This window comes from Argiope bruennichi, chromosome 3 (genome assembly GCF_947563725.1).
Source record: "Argiope bruennichi chromosome 3, qqArgBrue1.1, whole genome shotgun sequence".
In the NCBI taxonomy this organism is placed as follows: Eukaryota; Metazoa; Arthropoda; class Arachnida; order Araneae; family Araneidae; genus Argiope; species Argiope bruennichi.
Window position 1 is genome coordinate 19,066,095 of NC_079153.1, and position 20,566 is coordinate 19,086,660.

The 20,566-nt window shown below is 31.8% G+C and overlaps 1 protein-coding gene across 1 annotated transcript in view; it reads right to left on the bottom strand.

Moving 5' to 3' along the window:
* Positions 1-1,837: 1,837 nt before the first annotated feature.
* The window catches only part of LOC129964139 (glucose dehydrogenase [FAD, quinone]-like), a 32,375-nt gene continuing 13,646 nt past the window's right edge, over positions 1,838-20,566 (bottom strand). The window contains exons 4-11 of the mRNA XM_056078833.1: positions 18,966-19,097; positions 14,379-14,500; positions 13,197-13,364; positions 11,286-11,436; positions 8,127-8,275; positions 5,883-6,060; positions 3,870-4,092; positions 1,838-2,008 (exon numbers count right to left, since the gene is read on the bottom strand). Coding sequence (XP_055934808.1) covers positions 1,852-2,008; positions 3,870-4,092; positions 5,883-6,060; positions 8,127-8,275; positions 11,286-11,436; positions 13,197-13,364; positions 14,379-14,500; positions 18,966-19,097 — 1,280 coding nt within the window. The 3' untranslated portion in view covers positions 1,838-1,851. The remainder of the gene's footprint in view (positions 2,009-3,869; positions 4,093-5,882; positions 6,061-8,126; positions 8,276-11,285; positions 11,437-13,196; positions 13,365-14,378; positions 14,501-18,965; positions 19,098-20,566) is intronic.

Below are 20,566 nucleotides of genomic sequence, written 5' to 3' on the forward strand. Positions count from 1 at the left end.
CGAAGGTTATTACTAAAAAGTAGCAAAATCTATTAATTAGTTTAATTAATTAGAATTCTAGTTAAAAAAATTTAAAAAATCGTTCTAAAATGCAGGAATTTATCCTCTTTTCTGTATATGTGCCAAATTTTGTGCCTTTACATCAAACGGCCTGATCTTATAGAGCCGACATATGCACACACTTTCATCTTTATTTTTAACTGAAATTATAAATATTTTCCCTGAAGTAAATATAAGATAACACGACAAAGATTTCATAATGAATATTTAATATTAAGATAAGATATCTATCGTTCCTACATTTACTTTTAATCATTTAAATCTATTGTAGAGTAGTGCAAATCTTGTTCATAAAGAGAGTTTAACTGAATAGTAAAAAAGTAAATCTTGAGTACTCATTCGTTTTTTATTACTTTCAGACAAGAATAGACAGAGTATTTCTCCTTTATTCAACCTCCGACTACCTTTCCGTTGGAACTGTTCCGCCTCGTGCTTCGTTCTTTACATTTTCCAAGGTGTACTAGATTTATGATCTCTTAAAACTGACGTTTATAGACGGATTTTATGACAGAAATAAATCGAGATGAGCTAAGATTTCAACACGAATGTGTCAAACAATGCAAATAAATAAACGTTTATGCAAAAAAAAAAGTATAAATGTTCATCGCTTTTTGATTCCTCGTACTAAAAAGAAAAAACAAAAAACGTTATAACGGTCAAAAAAATTTTAGTTCACCACATGTCTAAGATATCCTAAATATGGAAAAAAATTATTTTTCGAATTTTATCGGCTGGTTTGTATGCCAACATGACGATTCTCTCTCAATCCGCATAAAATTTTGAATCGTGGATGTATACCTGCGAATACCTTATATTGTGTTGGCGAATAATTGTTATGAAATTTTGATCTTTGGCGAGAGAGCATTTTTACTCCATTTATCGCATAATCCCGTGATTCATTTCTGGCATGGCTAATAATACGCGAAAATGGAATTTGAGTTTTAAACACGTTTCTTCCAACCGATTGAAGCGAAACCTGTCACAGAAATGCATTGCTGTCATAAAAAAGTTTCTAAAAAATTTAATATATTTAAATTCACTATATTTTTTAATTATCACATTTACATGTTTCTGAACGTACAAACCGACAGACGGTGCACTCCTCTTTGAATTTGGCTCAAAATTTGATAAGTATGTACACTATTGATATTAGATTTGTGTACCGAATTTTATATATCTAGATATCCTCGTTTTGTAGTTCACTCACATTCGAGCAAACGGACAGACTGGCGTCCTTTGAATGGGTTTTACTCAAATTTTGATAGAAATATACTAATTTGGAGTAAAGGCTTTATATCGAATTTCTTTCTTCTTCCTCAAAACGTTTTTGAGTTCCTTTGTTCCTATAGGAAGGAACAACCAAAGGAATAAATGCCGATATTTTTAGAAACAGTAAAACATTAGCAAAGTATTAATTTCCTCACGATTTTCTTTGAAAAATAATCCTCAAAGATAAAAGAAATGTTTTTCAAAGAAAGAACTTTTCTTCTTTCTTTATTAATTCTATCTTCTTTGTACACACATTAATTTTCATTTTTTATTTCATTTTTGCAATGACTCTAGGCATATCCTGACTTGACTCATTCGATCTGCAACTGTTTAAAATTTTATCCACTTATTTGTAAGAAATTTTATTGGATTTTTTTCTCAAATCGATGCAAGAAACATGTTCTTTAATTGTTTTATTCTTAATTTATAAAACAGATTTCATTACAAATATTTTAAGAATTGATCTCTCAGGGGTCAATTCCTGCATATCTCATATTATATTCTCTCTTTATATATAATATCTCAATACAAGTATTCGTAATATGGACATTGTATAGTCTCCTTGATGATATCTGCTGCTTTCTCGGCAACCATAATAGTTGGAACGTTGGTGTTTCCTGTTGGCACGATGGGCATGATGGAAGCGTCCACAACTCGCAGGCCTTTGATGCCTTTTACTCTGAAAGAATGTGTAAATATTTCATTTGGGAACATCAAAAGGAGAGAAAAAACATTAAGTTAATTTATATCCTATAGAGTAAACGTTTATAATGTTTTTATACTATGAGAAACGTACTATTAATATTTTTTTTCTTCTGAAAACATGATTTACTTCTTTTACTCTAAAAATTTGGGCAAACATTTCAGTTAAGAACATCAAAAAGAAAATAACTACATTAAGTTAATTTATAGCCTGTAGAGTAAACGTCTGTAATTTCTTTACTTTAGAAGATTTGCAAAATGTCTTTTACGCTGAAAATAAGATTCTTTCCTTTTACTCTGAAAATATGTGCCAACATTTCAGTTGAAAACATCGAAAAGAAAGAAAATACATTAAGTTAAATTATGTATAATAACGTAGTTCACATTACAAGACACGCATCATTAAAATTAGGGATATCTTATCGAGCAATTTGGTAAAATATATCATTATCGTTCAAGTATAAAGCAAAAACTTTATCAAAGTGTTCTCCATGGATAATTATGTAATATCTGAAATAACTCTTCTTTTTTCTAAATATCAGTATTCAGATGAATCATCTGTGGTCAAAATACACTTCTTCATGCCACCTGATGGTTACGCTGCTTAATTTAGTTACCTGAACATCCCTTTTTAAAATAAATCTTATACTATTTTATGAAAGATCTCGTAATTTAAACCATCTTTCAGAAGAGGAAGATGACACCTGAGCTGGCACATCCTCTCCAAATTTCTGCACCACACTAGTGTTAAGATGTCTGGCCAACATCAGATCACGCTTACACCAGGCTTGTATACACGGCGAATCTTTATTTTTTCACCCAGTGCCCGAAGCCTTACTACTAAGTTACCGCAGTCGGCGGTTTTGTGAACTTTTTAACACGTTGAAACTCTAGTTCGATACTTGACTACTTCACAAGAACTTTAGCGGTCATAATTATTGAATGCCAGAGATTTAATGCACAGAATGTCTAGTAAAATGATAAAATAAAATGATAAAATTTATCAGAGGAGTCATGCTGAATTTCAAGCATTTAATCGTTTTGAAGACTAAGAATTAAAATTGGAACCTTAATTTTATATATATATATATATATATATATATATATATATATATATATATATATATATGTAGTGTACGGAGCGTCCCTCTAGCGGCGTTCGCGGTACGGAGTGTCATCCTAACGGCGCTCGCGTCGTCTCTCAACAGCCAATAAGAAGCTATCTGATTCCCGCTCTAAGAACTGTGTTCGGTACTGTACTAGCGTCCCTCGATGTAAAGCGGCTCAGCCGTTCGTCCAGTTCATTAAATTTGTTTATGTTAAATTAGTGTGTGATTCTCTTAATATGAGCCATCTCTACGCATTAATCTCAACCGGGCTTTCCCCCGTCGTCTCTCAACAGCCAATAAGAAGCTATCTGATTCCCGCTCTAAGAACTGTGTTCGGTACTGTACTAGCGTCCCTCGATGTAAAGCGGCCCAGCCGTTCGTCCAGTTCATTAAATTTGTTTATGTTAAATTAGTGTGTGATTCTCTTAATATGAGCCATCTCTACGCATTAATCTCAACCGGGCTTTCCCCTAGGGCCCGTGAGAGATATTTAATTTGATATATAATCCGATTAGTAGAGGCATGTTTTTCGAGCCAGAGTTAACATACCTCTACATATATATATATATATATATATATATATATATATATATATATATATATATATATTTCTTTTATTTTTCATTTCGCCTCTGTTTTGGTGAAATCAACATTTCCTGGCGTATGCAAATTTTCTCATTTGAGAACAGGCATTGAATATAAATACGTTGAAATAATACATTTGATTACCTTAACAGTGGATCGACAACAGTTGTGGGATCTCTGGGATTTCCCATTTTTGCTGTCCCCACTTGGTGACTAAGTGTTAAAACTGAGCCTTTAGTTAAGCAAGTGAAATATTTATCTAGATCTCCGACAAACGGCTCACACCCGGGAGCAACAGTTTCGAAAGGCTTGGCTCCAACTTTCTTCATGGGCTCACTCGTTATTATTTTCTGACAGGTCTTCAACCCTGTAAAATAAACAGACGATAAATCAGAAGTGATTTGCATTGAGTCCAGAATTGTTATGAATAGGTCATATAACTATAAAACATCACAAATTTAATAAATTCATCAAAATTTGCCAGTTTTTAGACTATTATTTGTGGCAACCAAAGAAGATGGCTTAAATAATTAAGTTTAAATTCACTTCATAGTTACTAATCTGCTTCAATACCGATATTATCTTAAGGACTCAATCTGAATCAGAAGATAAATGATTTTTTTTATAATGTTCGATTCTATTTTCAGTTATATTCTCCTTACCAAAATACGAAGGAAAGTTTTTTTAAATTTCATGTCATTTCGTCATTTTCTTTAAATCGTCATTCGTGGATATGTAAATATTAACTTCAATATTTAAATAGGTCATAGTCTTACTCTAATTCTGTAATTATTCTTCATGATGTTGAGGAGGTTGTATTGGGTCGCAACGTTAACTCCAAACGTTAGGGTTTGTAACCGAGTAACACGACCAGTAGACAAAAGTGATCAGCTGTGTTCCGGTGGTTGTTATCTGACTTATAAGCTACACCACAGTCTATTCAATGTTGACAATATTCTGGTTTTAAAAAATATATGTTATGAGAGGCTTATAGAAAGAATAATATACATACGTCTATTGCATGATCAATTTGGTTAAAAAAATTAAAAAGATAGGTCAAAAAGCCCAACTATAAAAATTCACGCTGTATAATAAAGCCATTCCTATTGCTTGTTGCCTTTACGGATATGGACAAAAATCTGCCAACTGACCCATTGTAAGACCACTCCCGCCTGTGAACGTTGGTTGGGAACTTCCCACAAATTGAAGGTAAATTGAACTTACATCAAAAACCCCGGAAACCCTTAAGACAGGAGAAAGAGTGGAAGATGTGCTAGTCTCAAGAAGTGCACAGGTAGTCGAAACGGTCTTAATGAGAACACAGGAAAAATTTCATATAGTTATTTGTGAAACTACAATAAATAGTTGCGATTAATATTGTAAACTTTTTGCGATTTTAAAAAGGCCCTATCTGAAAATTGAAAATTGTATTAGTCCATATCTCCCCAAAGCGTATGTTTTTTTAATTTTTTTAATTTGCTTTTTTCGTTGATTAAATTTCACTTCGTCATTGCTTAACTCGGTGAACTGTATGCATTTTTAATTTAGGATAATATAGACTTAATTATTTTTAAAAGCATTTTTCAATATTCAGTTCAGATCAGTTATATTAATGCAGCGTTTCAAAGCAACACTAAGGCTATTTGGGGAAGGACGTAGCACTTTTGTACCGCGATCAAATGACGGGGATGGCACCTGAGCTGACACCCCTTTTACAAGCTCCTGCGCCACTCTAGAGAGATGACGTTTGGTTTCGATGGATTTAAAGGTAACCAGACCCGTGTCGGAGATACTTCAGTGGAATTGGGTCTTGAATCTGAAGCTTTCCCACCAGGCCACTGCGGCGCTAAAACATTTTTTACGTCACAGAAAGTTCATAATTTTAATCGCCAATATCTCCTCCAATTTTATAGATAGGTCCATGAAACTTTGTTCTGTTTTTTTATTAAGGTACAGCATACGTTTTTTTTAACTGTACATTTTGGCTAATCTCCTTTATATTTGAGTTCATTTTTCTAACTTTACTGAGCTAGGGAGCTCTATAAATGCCTTAATAAATTCAGCAATTATTTTTCGACGAAGGAATTTGAAGTAAATTATAGCCGGTGAATTTAAAGGGATCTAATTTTACTTTTAATGTTTATAAGGAATACTTACCTTCAACGATGGTTTTAAGATCTTGAGGATTTTCGAAGTAATTGGGATCGATAGCTGGAGAGTCGTAAGGATTCGTGGATTTCAACCGTACAGTTCCTCGACTTTTCGGCTTTAAAATCTGACTGAAGCACACAACCATTGTGCTGTTTTCGTACGGGCCGAAAATTGCTTTGTAGATCTGAAAGAAGATAATATTATTTCAAAGGGGTTGTATATATGTATTTATATTTTAAATTCTTAATGTAGCCCATAGCAAAATATTGTCTTATTTCTTGATCTAATTCCACTTTCGGTTTAATTAATTTCATTCGTAAAAAATATTGCGCCATCAGTACTACGTATAGAGTGAAAGTGATACTTTCGTTGCCTTTCTCAAGGTCAACACACGTATTGAATTGGCGCGTGGCTGGAAATCCCATGTTATATAAGACTAGTGACCATTTGTTTCGGCCATTTTTCTTCTTTTGTGTATATATATATATATATATATATATATATATATATATATATATATATATATATATATATATATATATATATATATATATATATATATATATATATATATATATATATATATATATATATATATATATAACATGTATATAACATATATATATATATATATAACATGATGGAGACAAATACCGTCTGCTGACATGCATGTCCAAGTAATAACACTAACTGAGTTCTTCACAGTTGCCTGAATGCAGTCAGGATGTAGCTCTTCGCCTATTCTATGTCCTACATATTTTCGCCTTCACTACCGAATAACAAAATCTTTGTTTCATCACTCCGTATAACTTGAGATCACTGATCACCTGTCCAATTAATGTGTTCCTTTGCCCATTGTGATCTTTTTATTCACTGCTGTAAATTAAGATAAGGTTTTTTCGTTGATTTCTACCTCTTAGTCCAATATCTAATAATATTCTCTTGATTGTTCTTGAACTGACATAAATGCCAGCATCATTCAATTGGCCTCTGATGGCATTCTTCTATCTTGGAGACATAGTCATTTTATTCTTCTATCATCAGAAGACGCGGTGCACCTTTTTCAGCCATTTCCTGCTTTGTTTTTAATTGAATATGTCTCCTGATATCATAAACAAAACTTTCGGACTCCAGATGCAGTCATTGATCCGCCCATCTGTCTTGCAATTTCAGCATAGGAAAGACCACTTTCTTGTAACACATTAATCTTAGTTCTCTTTCTATGTGCCTATATATATTTTTATTTTATGTCTTTGCTTCTTAAGTAAATATTAGAAATATTTACAAAAATTCAAAATATATATTAAAATGATTAACAGAATTTCTTACTTGTGATTTGATTACATAAAAAACAGTCTTCCTTCTGCAGAAAAAAGCACAATAATGACTTGTTCCAACTTTAAACATGATGTCAGCTTCTGCTAGCAGTTATTAATATTTGATTAGTTCCCGGAATAAAAACATTAATTTGTCAGGAAAGTTAGAAATTACAATACATCGCATCAATGTGTTTGTTATTCAGATTAAAGTAAGAATAACTTTTTTTGTATTGCAAATATATGTGCATAAGATAAACTTAACTGCACAAATGGAAACAAATGCAAATCTTGTACTAATTTTAGGGCATCCTTTATGATACAGCAAACAGTTCAATAGTATAGATTGTAACAACAATATGTCCATCTCTAAAATTATCTTTACAGCATAATCAGCTTATGTATGCTTTTGTGAGACTGCATGAATGGTGCGAAATTGAATAAAATAGACAACTCAATAATTTTTGTTTCGACAAGGTGATATCTATTTCTATAATTATCATTGCAGGACAAAGTTTTCGTAGAGACCATAGTCACACTACGTAGACTGTGCGAAACAAGAAACAAGTCATTCGACTACATTGCGTTAATATGATATGCATTTCTAAAATTATTATTACAATGTATTTTCTAACTTTTAATCCTACTTGGAGGTACCTCAGATGTGCGGATGAGAAGCTTCCAGAATGGAGGTTGGGTTTCGCTACCCGAGTGGATACATTAAGGCTGTATGTTCGAATTACCTTCATTTAAATAATGGAAAGTACGTCACACGGAAGTATTAGTACCATGATCTGTCATTAGGAGTCATTATACTCTTTCATAAATTATGTGGGGGGGGATGTCATTCTCGTATGATAGGCTAGCTTTTATATTAAAGCAGTAGTAACATGTTGGAAATTAAAGCCAGACTTCTATGAAATTCCAAACTTACTTCAGGCTTAAAACCAACTTGCATTTCTGGAACTTCCTTCGGAATCTCCACAAAGTAGAGTTGATAATCGGGGAAATCCACGTCAGGGGCGACTGGACGAGCATTCATAAATAAAATGGAATTAACAAATTCTGATGCTGCCAACGGACCTGCAATGAAAGATTCAGTTATTAATAGTTCGGCTCACCCCTCATATCGATTGAGTATCCGGTAAGAATTTTGATTAATGCACTCAATTTCATAATATTGTACTATATCGAACAACAATATTTTACTAAATTGAAACAACGTGAAATAACGTTTGAATCGTGAATCAGAGGTCAAAATCGCTTCTGAAATAACTTTTGGAAATAAAAATATGTTGTTACAGATTTATTTTTTTTTTTAGTTGAAAAGGACTTGGAGAAAAAATTTAATGGGAAATATTTTCAAATCGAGATCCTTCCAAATTTCACGTAGTCAAAAAACTTGTTGTGTACAGATTCAAATGTTGCTTTTTATGCTTGAATATGAATCAATTATAGCATTTTTTAAATTTAATAATGTTTTCTATTATCTACTTGCTCTGCTTGTAAACAAAATTCTCCATGTTCCCACTCCCCTCCCTAAAGAAATCAGATGGATTAATATGTGGTGAATGAGGTGAATGCAATGCGTCAAAATAATAATCTGAGTATTGAAGAATTGGTTGTTGAGTGTTGAAGACCATTTCCGTATAAAAGAAGATGTAAAAGAAAATATATAGAGAAATAGTACAGAAAAGAAAATATTTATAGAAATAAGTGTCAAACAAAAGGCTTAAATGAACTCGAAAATATGCTAAGCCACTTGACTTCTCTGAATAATTTACACCTAATATCTAATTAGATTACCCTTTTCTCTTTCTCATCCGCAACGGACTTGTCATATATACATCACTTATGAACGTCTCTCCCAGCCGGCGTACCACCCACGCATTTCTGGGAATCGAACACATGGGATGGTGATTAGGGATTGCAATACCAGTATACCGGGATACCGAATACCGATATTTTGAGCCATTTGTATAATTTTGTAATACCGGTATTCACAAGTTTAAATACCGTTTTTTTTTTTTTTTTGGTTATTTACTAAAACATTTTTAAATTTTCTCCACTATATATTCAGGGATCGCTAACATAGGAAAATAGCATACGTTTTTGTTTTTATGTCTCCCTAACGGGCGAAGTTAATTAGACTGTGAATACAAAGTTGCATCGTACAATCAAGAGAAGTGATAAAGTACGGTTTGACAACGGATTGTAAAACCCTCCGCGCTTTCGCGCATGCGTTAGGATGGGTTTAATTCAACAAAATAGTGGTGAGAGGAAAGATGAAAGGAGGAGATGTTTACATTTAACAATGAAAACTTGCGGTTTTATGAGGCGTAAACATTACAGATAATTAGTAATAAAGAACTTCTTACGGTATTTACATAATTATACTGATTTTGAAAATGAAAAAGAAGAAAAGAGACGAACCAATTCAAATCTGATCAAGTTTATAGTTATTTTTTTTTACACACAAACCTATCCACATTCAGAAGGATTCGGTTCAATTATCGAAGATTATGATGTCACTACTGTCGATAGTGAAAAGGAACTGCCTCTTGAACAAAAATTAGAATTAGCGATAAATAAAAAAATTTCAACGAACCAAAATACAATACAAAAATCAGCTATAACCAAAATCATCAGATGAGAAATCGATTTATTTGAAGATGGGGGTTTAGAGGTTAATACTTGGAAAAAGTATATCGCGCATTGTTAACAATACCACCAACTAGCGTAGATGCCGAAAGAGCGTTTTCGACAGCTGGTAATTTTTGCACAAAATTACATTTCAGGCTTAATGACAGTACAATTGATGCATTATGTTTTTTAAGATCACATTTCAAAAATTTGTAATAGTACCACAGACTGAATAGTGAGTACACTTTTTTGTGATTCAAATAAATAAGATGTTCCTTTACTTTTTTCTGATTTTTTTATATATTGTTATAATTTGTAAGTTGCCAATTATTTTTTGTGATATTTACACTCTCTGATAAAACTGGCAAAGAAACAAAGAAACACTTGTGTTTTCTTTCTTCTTCTAAAATTTCTACTACCGGTATTAAAACCGGTATCCCGGTATTCAGATCTAAAAAATACCGAATACCAGTATTGAACTTTTGGCCCGATATTACAAACCATAATGGTGATGCACAAGCGCATTTTGAACTGAACCAATTTTGAAACACCACTAGAGGGCACCCTGTGTCCACTACTTTTACGATAAATATAGTTTTAGTATCATGACCTTCAGTTCTCTCATAATCAGCCTGACTTTGTTATTTTAATCATCAGTTGTTGCGGGGCATGTGGCTATGAAAGAAAGAAACAGAACTGGGTTATGTAACTTTCCACTTGATAGAATCATTCGCTTTTCCAGTCCCCCTCTGAATTTTTTTTTCTTATTTCTGTATAACTGTAACTAGTCTTTTTAGGTTTTATCGTCAGTTCTATTGTATTTCACGTAGCTTTCAGATACATTTCGCGCACTTTTCTTTTCACTACGGAATGCCTTGGTTTCGGTTTATTATGGCAAGAAAATGTTATTTTTTAGAGGAAGAATATGCTCGTATTATGAATTAATTACTAATCTAAAAAGGTATCAAAAATGACGACGTTAGGACTTGTTGTGATTTTTTTTTTTTTTTGAAATTAGATTTAGCGACGTAAAATGTCCGTCCTTTTGTATGATTTCTTTCGTGTATGCTCCGTCCCGCGAGTGCGTCTCGGATAGAGGCCTCACGTCCCGAAAGAGTTGTTTTAGTTGATAGCAAAGAAGGAATCATCTTATTATACAAATGGTCTGAATATTAGGCATGAGTGGTGGCAGAGAACATGTTAACCATTGACAGGTAAGCAATAATAAGGCTTGCGTATGGAAAATATTGGATTATGATTATATCGAATGCCTTACATACCCGCACAATACAGTGAAACATTTCTCGGTGAATTTTATTCCTAAATAATTCAGTTTACTAATTCAAAACATTTTACACAGAAGTTAATTATTAAAGCAAATTATTTTCATAATTGCAAATTATTAATTTTATAATCGCAAATTATCTGTTACTGGATCAGTCATTCATACCTGATCGGTTTATGATGTACTCTTTTATATTTGCAGGATTCTCAAGTCTTTGCTTAACAGGTGGGATTTGAGGATCAAGTGTGAAAGGTATAATTGAGGCACAGTGATCTTGAAAGTTGTTGCCAACGGGCAAATCCGCAACAACTGGAATCTGAAAACAAAGAAAGAAAAAAAGAAAGGATGATAAATTAATTGAAATTCTTAAGAAAGTGCACTTAAAAATATTGGAAAGAGTTGCAAGTATTGTTTAAACAGAAATAAAAAAATAATTTAATGGAGCACAAAAAACCAAGTTGCCTTTTTTAAGGCTATGATATGATGAAGTGACTATTTCTCAATCTCTACTAATAATAAAGGAAAACGTGTGTGTATTTGTGTGGGTGTAGATCTACTGAAATTGGTTTGGATACACTTTGGTGGATAGAATGTGCATTTGGATGGGGTTTTATTTTGAAAATTTAACTAGAATTTTAATGAAATAGAAATTAAGCAAGATCCTGTCGTTTTCCGCAATAATTCCTGTCAGTATAGTTTTTACACCATATTAAAAATAAAAATTTGTCTTTTTTAATAATACTCATTTTTTTATCACACACATATTTTCTAAATTTGTTATTTTTAAAAATATTTCTTAAATATTTTTCTAAAAAAGAGGGGATATTTACTTCTCCTTAGTTATTACTTCTTAATACCTTACTTTATTAAGAATGTAATATATTACTTCTCCTTTCTCCTCTTTACTATTTTAATATTTTTTATAAAAAGAGAAGATGTTTAAATATCAGGTGAAATATTATTAACAGAATTAAGAGGGGTAATTACTGCGAATGCTCCACAAAAATGCTTAAAACAAAAACAAATTTATAGTTATAAAATTTAGAATATAGTTTATTTACAATAGTGAGCATAAACATTGAACTATGACTTAATAAACAGTAGATTTATGTTATAATAAAAATAATAATTTTTATGTTAAAACATCGTTTATTTATCAATATTACTATTCGTCCGAGGCATTCAGCTGGTACGACATTATGAATAATGGTAAATATCAGAAACTTCGTTAAGATATAAACTCACATCCATGGTTCTGCCATGAAATTAAAGATAAGTTTAATATTTTACTTCTGTTTACTGTCTACATGAGCTTTTCTAATGGAGAGAGCCCATCATATCATACTCTATTAAAAAAGTAAATATTCGTTTAATCTATCTCATAAATTTCCCCCTCTTATTGTAACTTCACATTTTTATATATTGTAAACTATACAGACAGAATAGATTAAGCAGAATCTTTCTTCCTTAGCTTTTAACAAAGGTAAAGAATCGCGTGGTTAAATGTTAATGAAAAAAGGAAAAGGGCTAGAATTTCAAGGCAACGATGTATTGGAAGTTAGATATTATGTTAGATATTAGGTTTTTTTAAAACCTTATTATGATATTATTTCAAATATCCTCGGTATAACTCTTGAGAGTTTTAATTCAGCTAATCATATGAACAATCGATACACAGGTTTCAAACTGCAATCCAAAAGGACAAGAGGTGGGTGGGTGGGTGTTGGAAAATACCTTTAGAGAAGCTGAATCATTTAAATCCAGGCTTAGCAACAATTACGAAAATGCGCTTATCTTACTGCTTGCTCTTCACCATTAGGCGAAGTAAATCCGTCGAAGGTCCCTTACCCATTGCCCATACTCGCCTTGCGTTTCCCTCTTTCCAGAGGTGCCCTTTGCTCTTTGATGTCTCTTCATTTTACCGACAGTTTGCGGGAAGTTCCCAACCGTGTTCCACAGGCGAGAGTGGTCCCATAATGAGTCAGATAACAGATTTATGATCATAACCGGAAAGGCAACGAACCATGGGAAAGGCGCTTAACAGTGTTAATTTCAGGATCCTGAAACAAACAGTACCTTGAATTTCTCGAGATGTTCCCTGGGTCCGATCCCACTAAGCATGAGGAGTTGAGCTGTGTTGGTGGTGCCCGCTGACATGATCACTTCTCGTCTGGCTCTCACTACGCATCTGGTGTTTTGGAAATCGAATTGAACGCCCACGGCTCGACGACTACGAAATATTACCTGATCATAAGAAAATAAAAAGAAAATGTGAAACGTAATAGAAATTATTAAGATTTCAACTTCATGACTGAATTTCAAAACCTACGTCATATTTCAAAGAGTGACTTAAAGGAAATTCTGGTTTAATGTATTAATATTTGAGGCAGTAAAAGTTATTCAAAATATTAATTTTTTAGTAATTTTGGTACATGTATTTTCATTAAAATTGTAGTTTTAATGAAATATTATAATAAGAATTATTTTTTCAGTATTTTTATACGTTAAAGAATGTAAAATATTGCTAAAAAATAAAAAGCGAGAAAACATTAGACTTATGATAAAATTTCAAATTATTAAAAATTGACTTTTAGTTTTCAACCATATCTTCTACCTTGATTATTGTTTTTAATTTAATTCATTTATTATTATAATTTGTTTACATTAGAAGAAAATGAAATGCTTTGCCCTCGTCCTTCCCCAAAAACAATTATCTGTAATTAGTATGTAGAATTAGTAAGTAGAAAGAATGTTTCGTAATTTATTTTGTAAGATTCTTAAAAGAACAGAAAAAGGTCCGTCATCCTACTTTTTATTATAACGAATTATATTTCGATGAACATTATGCTTGGTTCGTCGATTCGCCAGCCTAATATTATGTTATTATTCAATTTTCAAAAATTTAATAGTTTTGAAAAGCGGATATTGCATGATTAAATGTCAGTGCAGATGGGCTGTAGCTCTCATCGGAACACCTTTAATTAAAGAATACAGCTGGAGAACATTTTTTTGCATTTTAAAATTATTTCTTCGAATTTAAATTCAAATTTTATGTTCTGCAAAGTAAATAAAAGTTTTCTGCGCATAGAGGGAAGAGGAATTTATAAATGAATTTAAAAACTCCGGGCATGACTCAAAATACGAAATAATTGCCTTAGTAATAAATGGCCATAGAAAATAATTTATTTAGAAGGAAAACAATAAAGATACTTAATAATTTAAAGCTATTAATCTGGAAAACTAGTTGTATAAAATTACCTTTCTGACGTGCGCTTCAGCTAAGATATCCAAATTTGTCCGATTTTCTGCTGGGACGAGATATGCTTTAGCCGCGCTGCACCGCTGTCCGTTTCTATATGTAGTCTGCAACTCATAATAGCCTAAAGAGAAGTAATGGAAAAGTAAATTTCTCTCCGGATCACATAATTCCATCATATTATTCTTTTTTATTTTTCATTGTAGCTGGCTATACAAACCCCGAGCCGATTCAACGTTCCATTAACTTTCACGAGATTATTATTATACAAAGCATATACTTACAATGGGATTCCTAATAGCAATTAGCAAATTCTCGATACTAGTTGACAATGTGATGCCAAAATACAACCATAACGGAAATCAGGGCTGTAGATAGTTGTTCAGTCACAGCAACCACTTGCCCTTAAATAAAAACCTCGCCATTGTTTTTATTCTATATACAAGCCAACTTTGGCTACCAGTTCTTCCAGATTTTTGATTTTTTTAAAAGGCCAAATTATTAATATGGAATACATTAAAAAGTAGTCCATTTTGTTAAAGGCAAATTAAAAAGTGTACGTATTACGGAATAAAAGCGGAGGAGAAAATACTACTAGAGAGGTGATGATTACTGAAAATCAAGTGAGGGAATGTTTTGATGGATGAGTTTGGATCCATCATGGTATTTAAAAACATCGTTACGGATGGTGCATCAAAATGAATTAAAAATGTTACTAAAGGAGAAATGTACGGAAATGGAACTTATACCATTAGAATGATAATTTTTTTTTTTTTGTGTCTTAAGATAGTACAAAATATATTTTTTAAGATAATTGTTGTGAGTGATTTGAACATCAGATTCAGAGTTCAAATCATAATGATTATCTTCTGATGTCTAAGCCTATTTCGGTGCTCCTGCAAGCTAGGAAATTGACCAATCCGCGACTGGCTTCAAACCTCCCTTTTTTGTAACATCATGTACTTTAAGAAAGTTGCTTCGTAAACCTTATCTACATTTATTTATATTTGATTCCTCTTGCGAAGCTCGTATGCTGTTTCTGCTTATACATTATGAGAAAAACAGATTTGGTAACTTGATATAATATTCAATTTTTTCATGTGTTTTTTTGTATCATCCTGCAAAAGCATATCTAAGGTCAGTCTGCTGCGCTTATTCCTAGGTAGCTGGGGTCAAATGGAAATCTGCGAGTATATATGCACAGATTAAAAAAAAAAACCTGTAATATGATCATGTAATCTAGCCATTTTTCTTTCTGTAGTTCCAAATGTAGTTCTGTAGTTCTACAAAAAATATCTAGATTGAAAAAAATGGTAACAATACTTAATGTATTAAAACAGTTGCCAAACTATCGTAACTATTGAGGATTCATGTATTTAGTATTCATGTATTTAGTAAGTTAGAATATGACGGCTGTGAATAATCTAATGGCACCCATTTATTTTTTCGTTCTACAAATTTTTGAAAAAATGAATAAGTTATTGATATTCTAAATTTTCTAGTCGAATAAAAAAATTCTTATTAAACGATATAAAAATGCACAATATTTTTTCAAACATATTAAATACTCAAAACATTTGAAACCTAAAATAAAAGCAATTAACTTTCTTAACATTTCTTAACTTTCACTAAATTGTACAGATTCTTTACCTCATACCATCTAATAAACCTTACTTTTCCCCTTATTGTTACATCCTCCTATCTAGGGATTGCAATATCGGACCAAAATTTCAATACCGGTATTCGGTATTTTTTAGATCTTAATACCGGGATGCCGGTTTTAATACCGGTATTAGAAATTTTAGAAAAAGGCAGAAAACACAGGTGTTTCTTTGTTTTATTGGCCAGTTTTATTAGAAAGGGTAAATATCACAAAAAATAATTTGCAACTTAAAAATTTTAACAGTATATAAAGAATCACAAAAAAAGTAAAGGAACAACTTATTTATTTAAATCACAAAAAATTGTAAATATCACTATTTAGTCTGTGGTACTAACACAAATTTTTGAAATGTGATCTTAAAAAACATAATGCATGCATTGTACTGTCATTAAGCCTGAAAAGTAATTTTGTGCAAAAAATTACCAGCTGTCGAAAACGCTCTTTCGGCATCTACGATAGTTAAGTGATATTGTTAGCAATGTGCGATATACTTTTTCCAAGTATTTACCTCTAAATCCGTCATCTTCAAATAAATTGATTTCTTATCGGATGTTTTTGGATACAGCTGATTTCTGTTTGTATTTTGGTTTGTTGAATTTTCTTATTTATCGCTAATTCTAATTTTTGTTCAAGAGACAATTCCTTTTCACTATCGACATTAGTGCCATCATAATCTTCGATAACTGAACCGAATTCTTTTGAATGTGGATAGGTTTGTGGGTAAAAAATTTTAAGAAAATTTACTATAAACTTAATCAGATTTGAATTGGTTATTTTCTTTTTTTTTCATTCATTTTTAAAATTATTATAATTATGTAAATACCATAAGACATTTTCTATTTCGATATGCCTTTCTTCTCTGCGATTTTTCAATGTAATATATAATGTTCAGATAGTGATGTGTGCTGTTCTAGTGTGATGTGTTCTGTTAGGAGTAAACGGTTCCAACGTGTTTTAAAATCTAATATTAACATATAATCTGTTTTATTTTCAGTTAGTATGTATTTTAGTAATATGTCATCTTTTATAGGGGAACGTTTAAATATCTTAACAATTTTTCGAACTTTATAAATTATAGGAAGCAATTCTTGATGGATTAATATTTAATCCTCATTAGAAATATCTTCTTCAACAATTACATTGTCATTATCTTAATTGTCAATATCACTCTCACTCTTACTCTCTTCAAAGGTGGAATCCGAAGTTTCTATATCCACTGTATTTGGATTCTTCTGTTTTTGTTTTTTTATTATTTTTTGGTATAATACATCTATTACTCCTAACTGAATTCCATGAGCTTAGCACAATTGCTGATTTGCACCAATCAACTTTCCAACTTTTTTCATAAATGTTGCTCCATCAGTCGTTATGGATATAATTTCTTCTTTCAGGGATAATCCATGTTTCGCTAATTTAGATTTAAGCAATTAATTAAGTCATTAATAAGTTAATTTCGCCCGTTAGGGAGACATAAAAAAAAAACGTATACTATTTTGCTAGGTTGGCGATCTCTGAACACATAGTGGAGACAATTTTAAAAATGTCTAGTAAATACCGAAAAACCGGTATTTAAACGTGAATACCGGTATTACAAAATTGTACAAATGGCTCAAAATATCGGTATTCGGTATCCCGGTATACCGGTATTGCAATCCCTATCCTACTTTAAGCATCAGCATACATCGGACCTGTTAAAGGTCACTATTACATCATTTCAAATCAGTAGGTGTAGTTACTGCTCGTTTCAGAATCCCTTGCTACTGATTTTAGAAGATTTTATTTCACGGAGGGGTAATATGCAGCAAGTTAGAAGAGAACGTCCGTAGAATTCTTTATTAAACATATTTTCTTTTTGGTTTTCTTTTGATGCTGATTTTTATCTTCTTTTAGAATTATAACATTTTAAAAATTAAGTAACTTTCTTTATATTGTTTGATAGGAAAAATAATAAATAAAACTAAATAAAGATTTCCTCCTTCGTTATTTGTCACCCATCCCTATAGTGATGAAAATAAAAACATTTGGCGGGAACATAAAAAGGAAAGTTCGTTTCTGAAGATGACTTATGGCTAAAAACTCGTAATAGAGGTATGGTATTTTGTGTGATGATGATATGTATATATGATGACGATGATGTTGATTTGTAAAGATCCTCATAAAGTTATGTATGATATTTTGTAAAGAAATATACATATATATGTAAACATAGTTTTTGTCAGTTGCGTAACCGATGAGAAAACGCTTTTGAATTTTAAACTAGAATTATTCCATTCGGGGAGGCATAATTTATAAACAAGAATAATTGATAAAAAATACGTCAGCCTCTATCATGATACAGGAGTAAAAGATAGTTAAAGAAACCGAAATTTTTCTCTTAGTGATTTTAATTAAATGTTGATAGGGATTTCTTTGACACGTGAGACTGAGAAAAAAGAAATATAGGTATCCTTAAAAGAATGTGTAAACATTAAGGATTTTATCCCTTCACTCAGAGCATGAGCACCTGATGACTTGAGCAGTTTTACAGAGCTCGTGTATGAATAATCAAATTACAAAGGGGAATTGGATCAGGAAATAAGAGGCCATTTTCAAATAAAGTTAATATGGGTCAAATTAAAATAAAAATTTGGAAATTAGAATTTAAATTAGATTAAGAGATATCATCACATATATATAAGTTCTAGGTAATTAAAGGGTAAATATTCCCAATGACAAAAAAGGGGCTTCAATCTTGTGCTGCTTCTTCAATCTATTCTATTCTGCGCCTCAAAGTCCATAGGGAAGCTTTGTATCTAATTGTGTGGGCTTTTGAATGTGCTTTGTCATAAATACTCACAACATTTATTAGTCTATAATAAAAATTCCTTTTTTTTTTGTGGTTAAAAGTTCTGTTTTGTGCTAGAAAGCGATGCAGAAAACTTCTCACCTGTCTGACGGCCATCATTTGAGTCGACAACTCTGAGACCCAGTTGCTGAGCCGCTTCTCGTATAGGGGGTTTTACTTCTGCTTCATATCTGGGTGTCTCAATTGTCAAAGGGCCACCTACACCGTGGTAACCTAAAAGAATGAAAAAAATCTTTTTTTAAAAAAACATTTGGTACAATGGTATGTTACGGCCATTTCTTTTTCAATAAAGGCGTAATGAAATGTTTTGGGATTCGTTTGATAAGGGAATCGTTAAGTTTATTAAATTAAAAATAACTTCATTTGTCATTTCCTTTTATTAATTAACCCATTAACTGCCAATTTATTTTGTTGGTCGGATAAGTTATATTTATGCTCAATAAGTTGTATAATGAAAATAGAATTATGTTCAAATTATGTTTTATTTTGAAAATATTTGATGTTTTTGAATAAATGTATCGTTAAAATAATCAGTAAAATAAAAATATAAAAATAAGAACAAAGAACTGAGTAAGTAGCAAATCGTTATTATAAATTCCAGATTACTTATTTTTGTACAGTATTTCATTATAATATTAAAACCAAATCAAAAATATAATGGTTCAAATACGTCATTTCTGTTCCTTTTACTTTTATTTTACTAAGAGCCTAATTTCAAATTTGCTCACTTGTAGTAACGAAATGAAGCACAAAATACAAACTTTCTGCTATGCCCAATCGAATATATATATATATATATATAATGAAAGCTAGGGATCGTGGCAGTAAAAAGGTTAATAATTGATAAATAAAGCAAGAAATTTCGTTATGGCCTGAGATAAGCAGTTTAAACACCAAGCCGAGATAGCCTGGTTGTTAGGGTTGCATTCCTGTCCCTTGGGTTGGAATTTCGAACCCCGCAGGCCGAAGACTCCCCGCGGGTGTGGTGGCTGACGCGCGTATAAATCTATCGTGGTCACAAATTCCTCCATGTCGAGAGTAATACCACTGGGGCTACTGGATCGAGGGTTATCATTCTTTGACTCAGGTCTAAATTACGATCGATGAAGGAAATACATAATGAAGTCCATCCCGTAAAAAGGGTTGTGACTTGTGTGTAGATAAGTCGTATTCATAGCCCTAGATGGCGTATTGAAAAAACAAGAGACGCACCCTTGGCTTAAAATCACTGACTTTGAAAGTCAGTGGGCTTATATATGACAAGTGCCATTCGAAGCAACAACAAAGATCGAAACAGTGGAGGCCAATCTATTAGAATACTTTTTTTAAATTGCTTTATGGGCTTTTTTAAAAATTTTTTTGATCTATTCAGTCACGACCTTCGTAATACAAGGCTTCACAACTCCCAACGCGTTCAGCCCGTGACGTCCTTTATTGTTACTTCAGATTAAGTATAAATGCATTGAAATGTGAAATCAGATATAATAAAAGCTAGTTTATTAAATTGTATGAATTACTAATATATTAAATGAAAACAATTCTTAATGTGAAAAAAACAAGGTGTGAAAGTAATTCTTTTTTATCAACATAATTAGTTGGTGTAAAATTTAAATCTGATATTAAATACATTAATATTTTATTTGAAAGTTCATAAGTAATTTGAGAAGTAAACAATTATATGT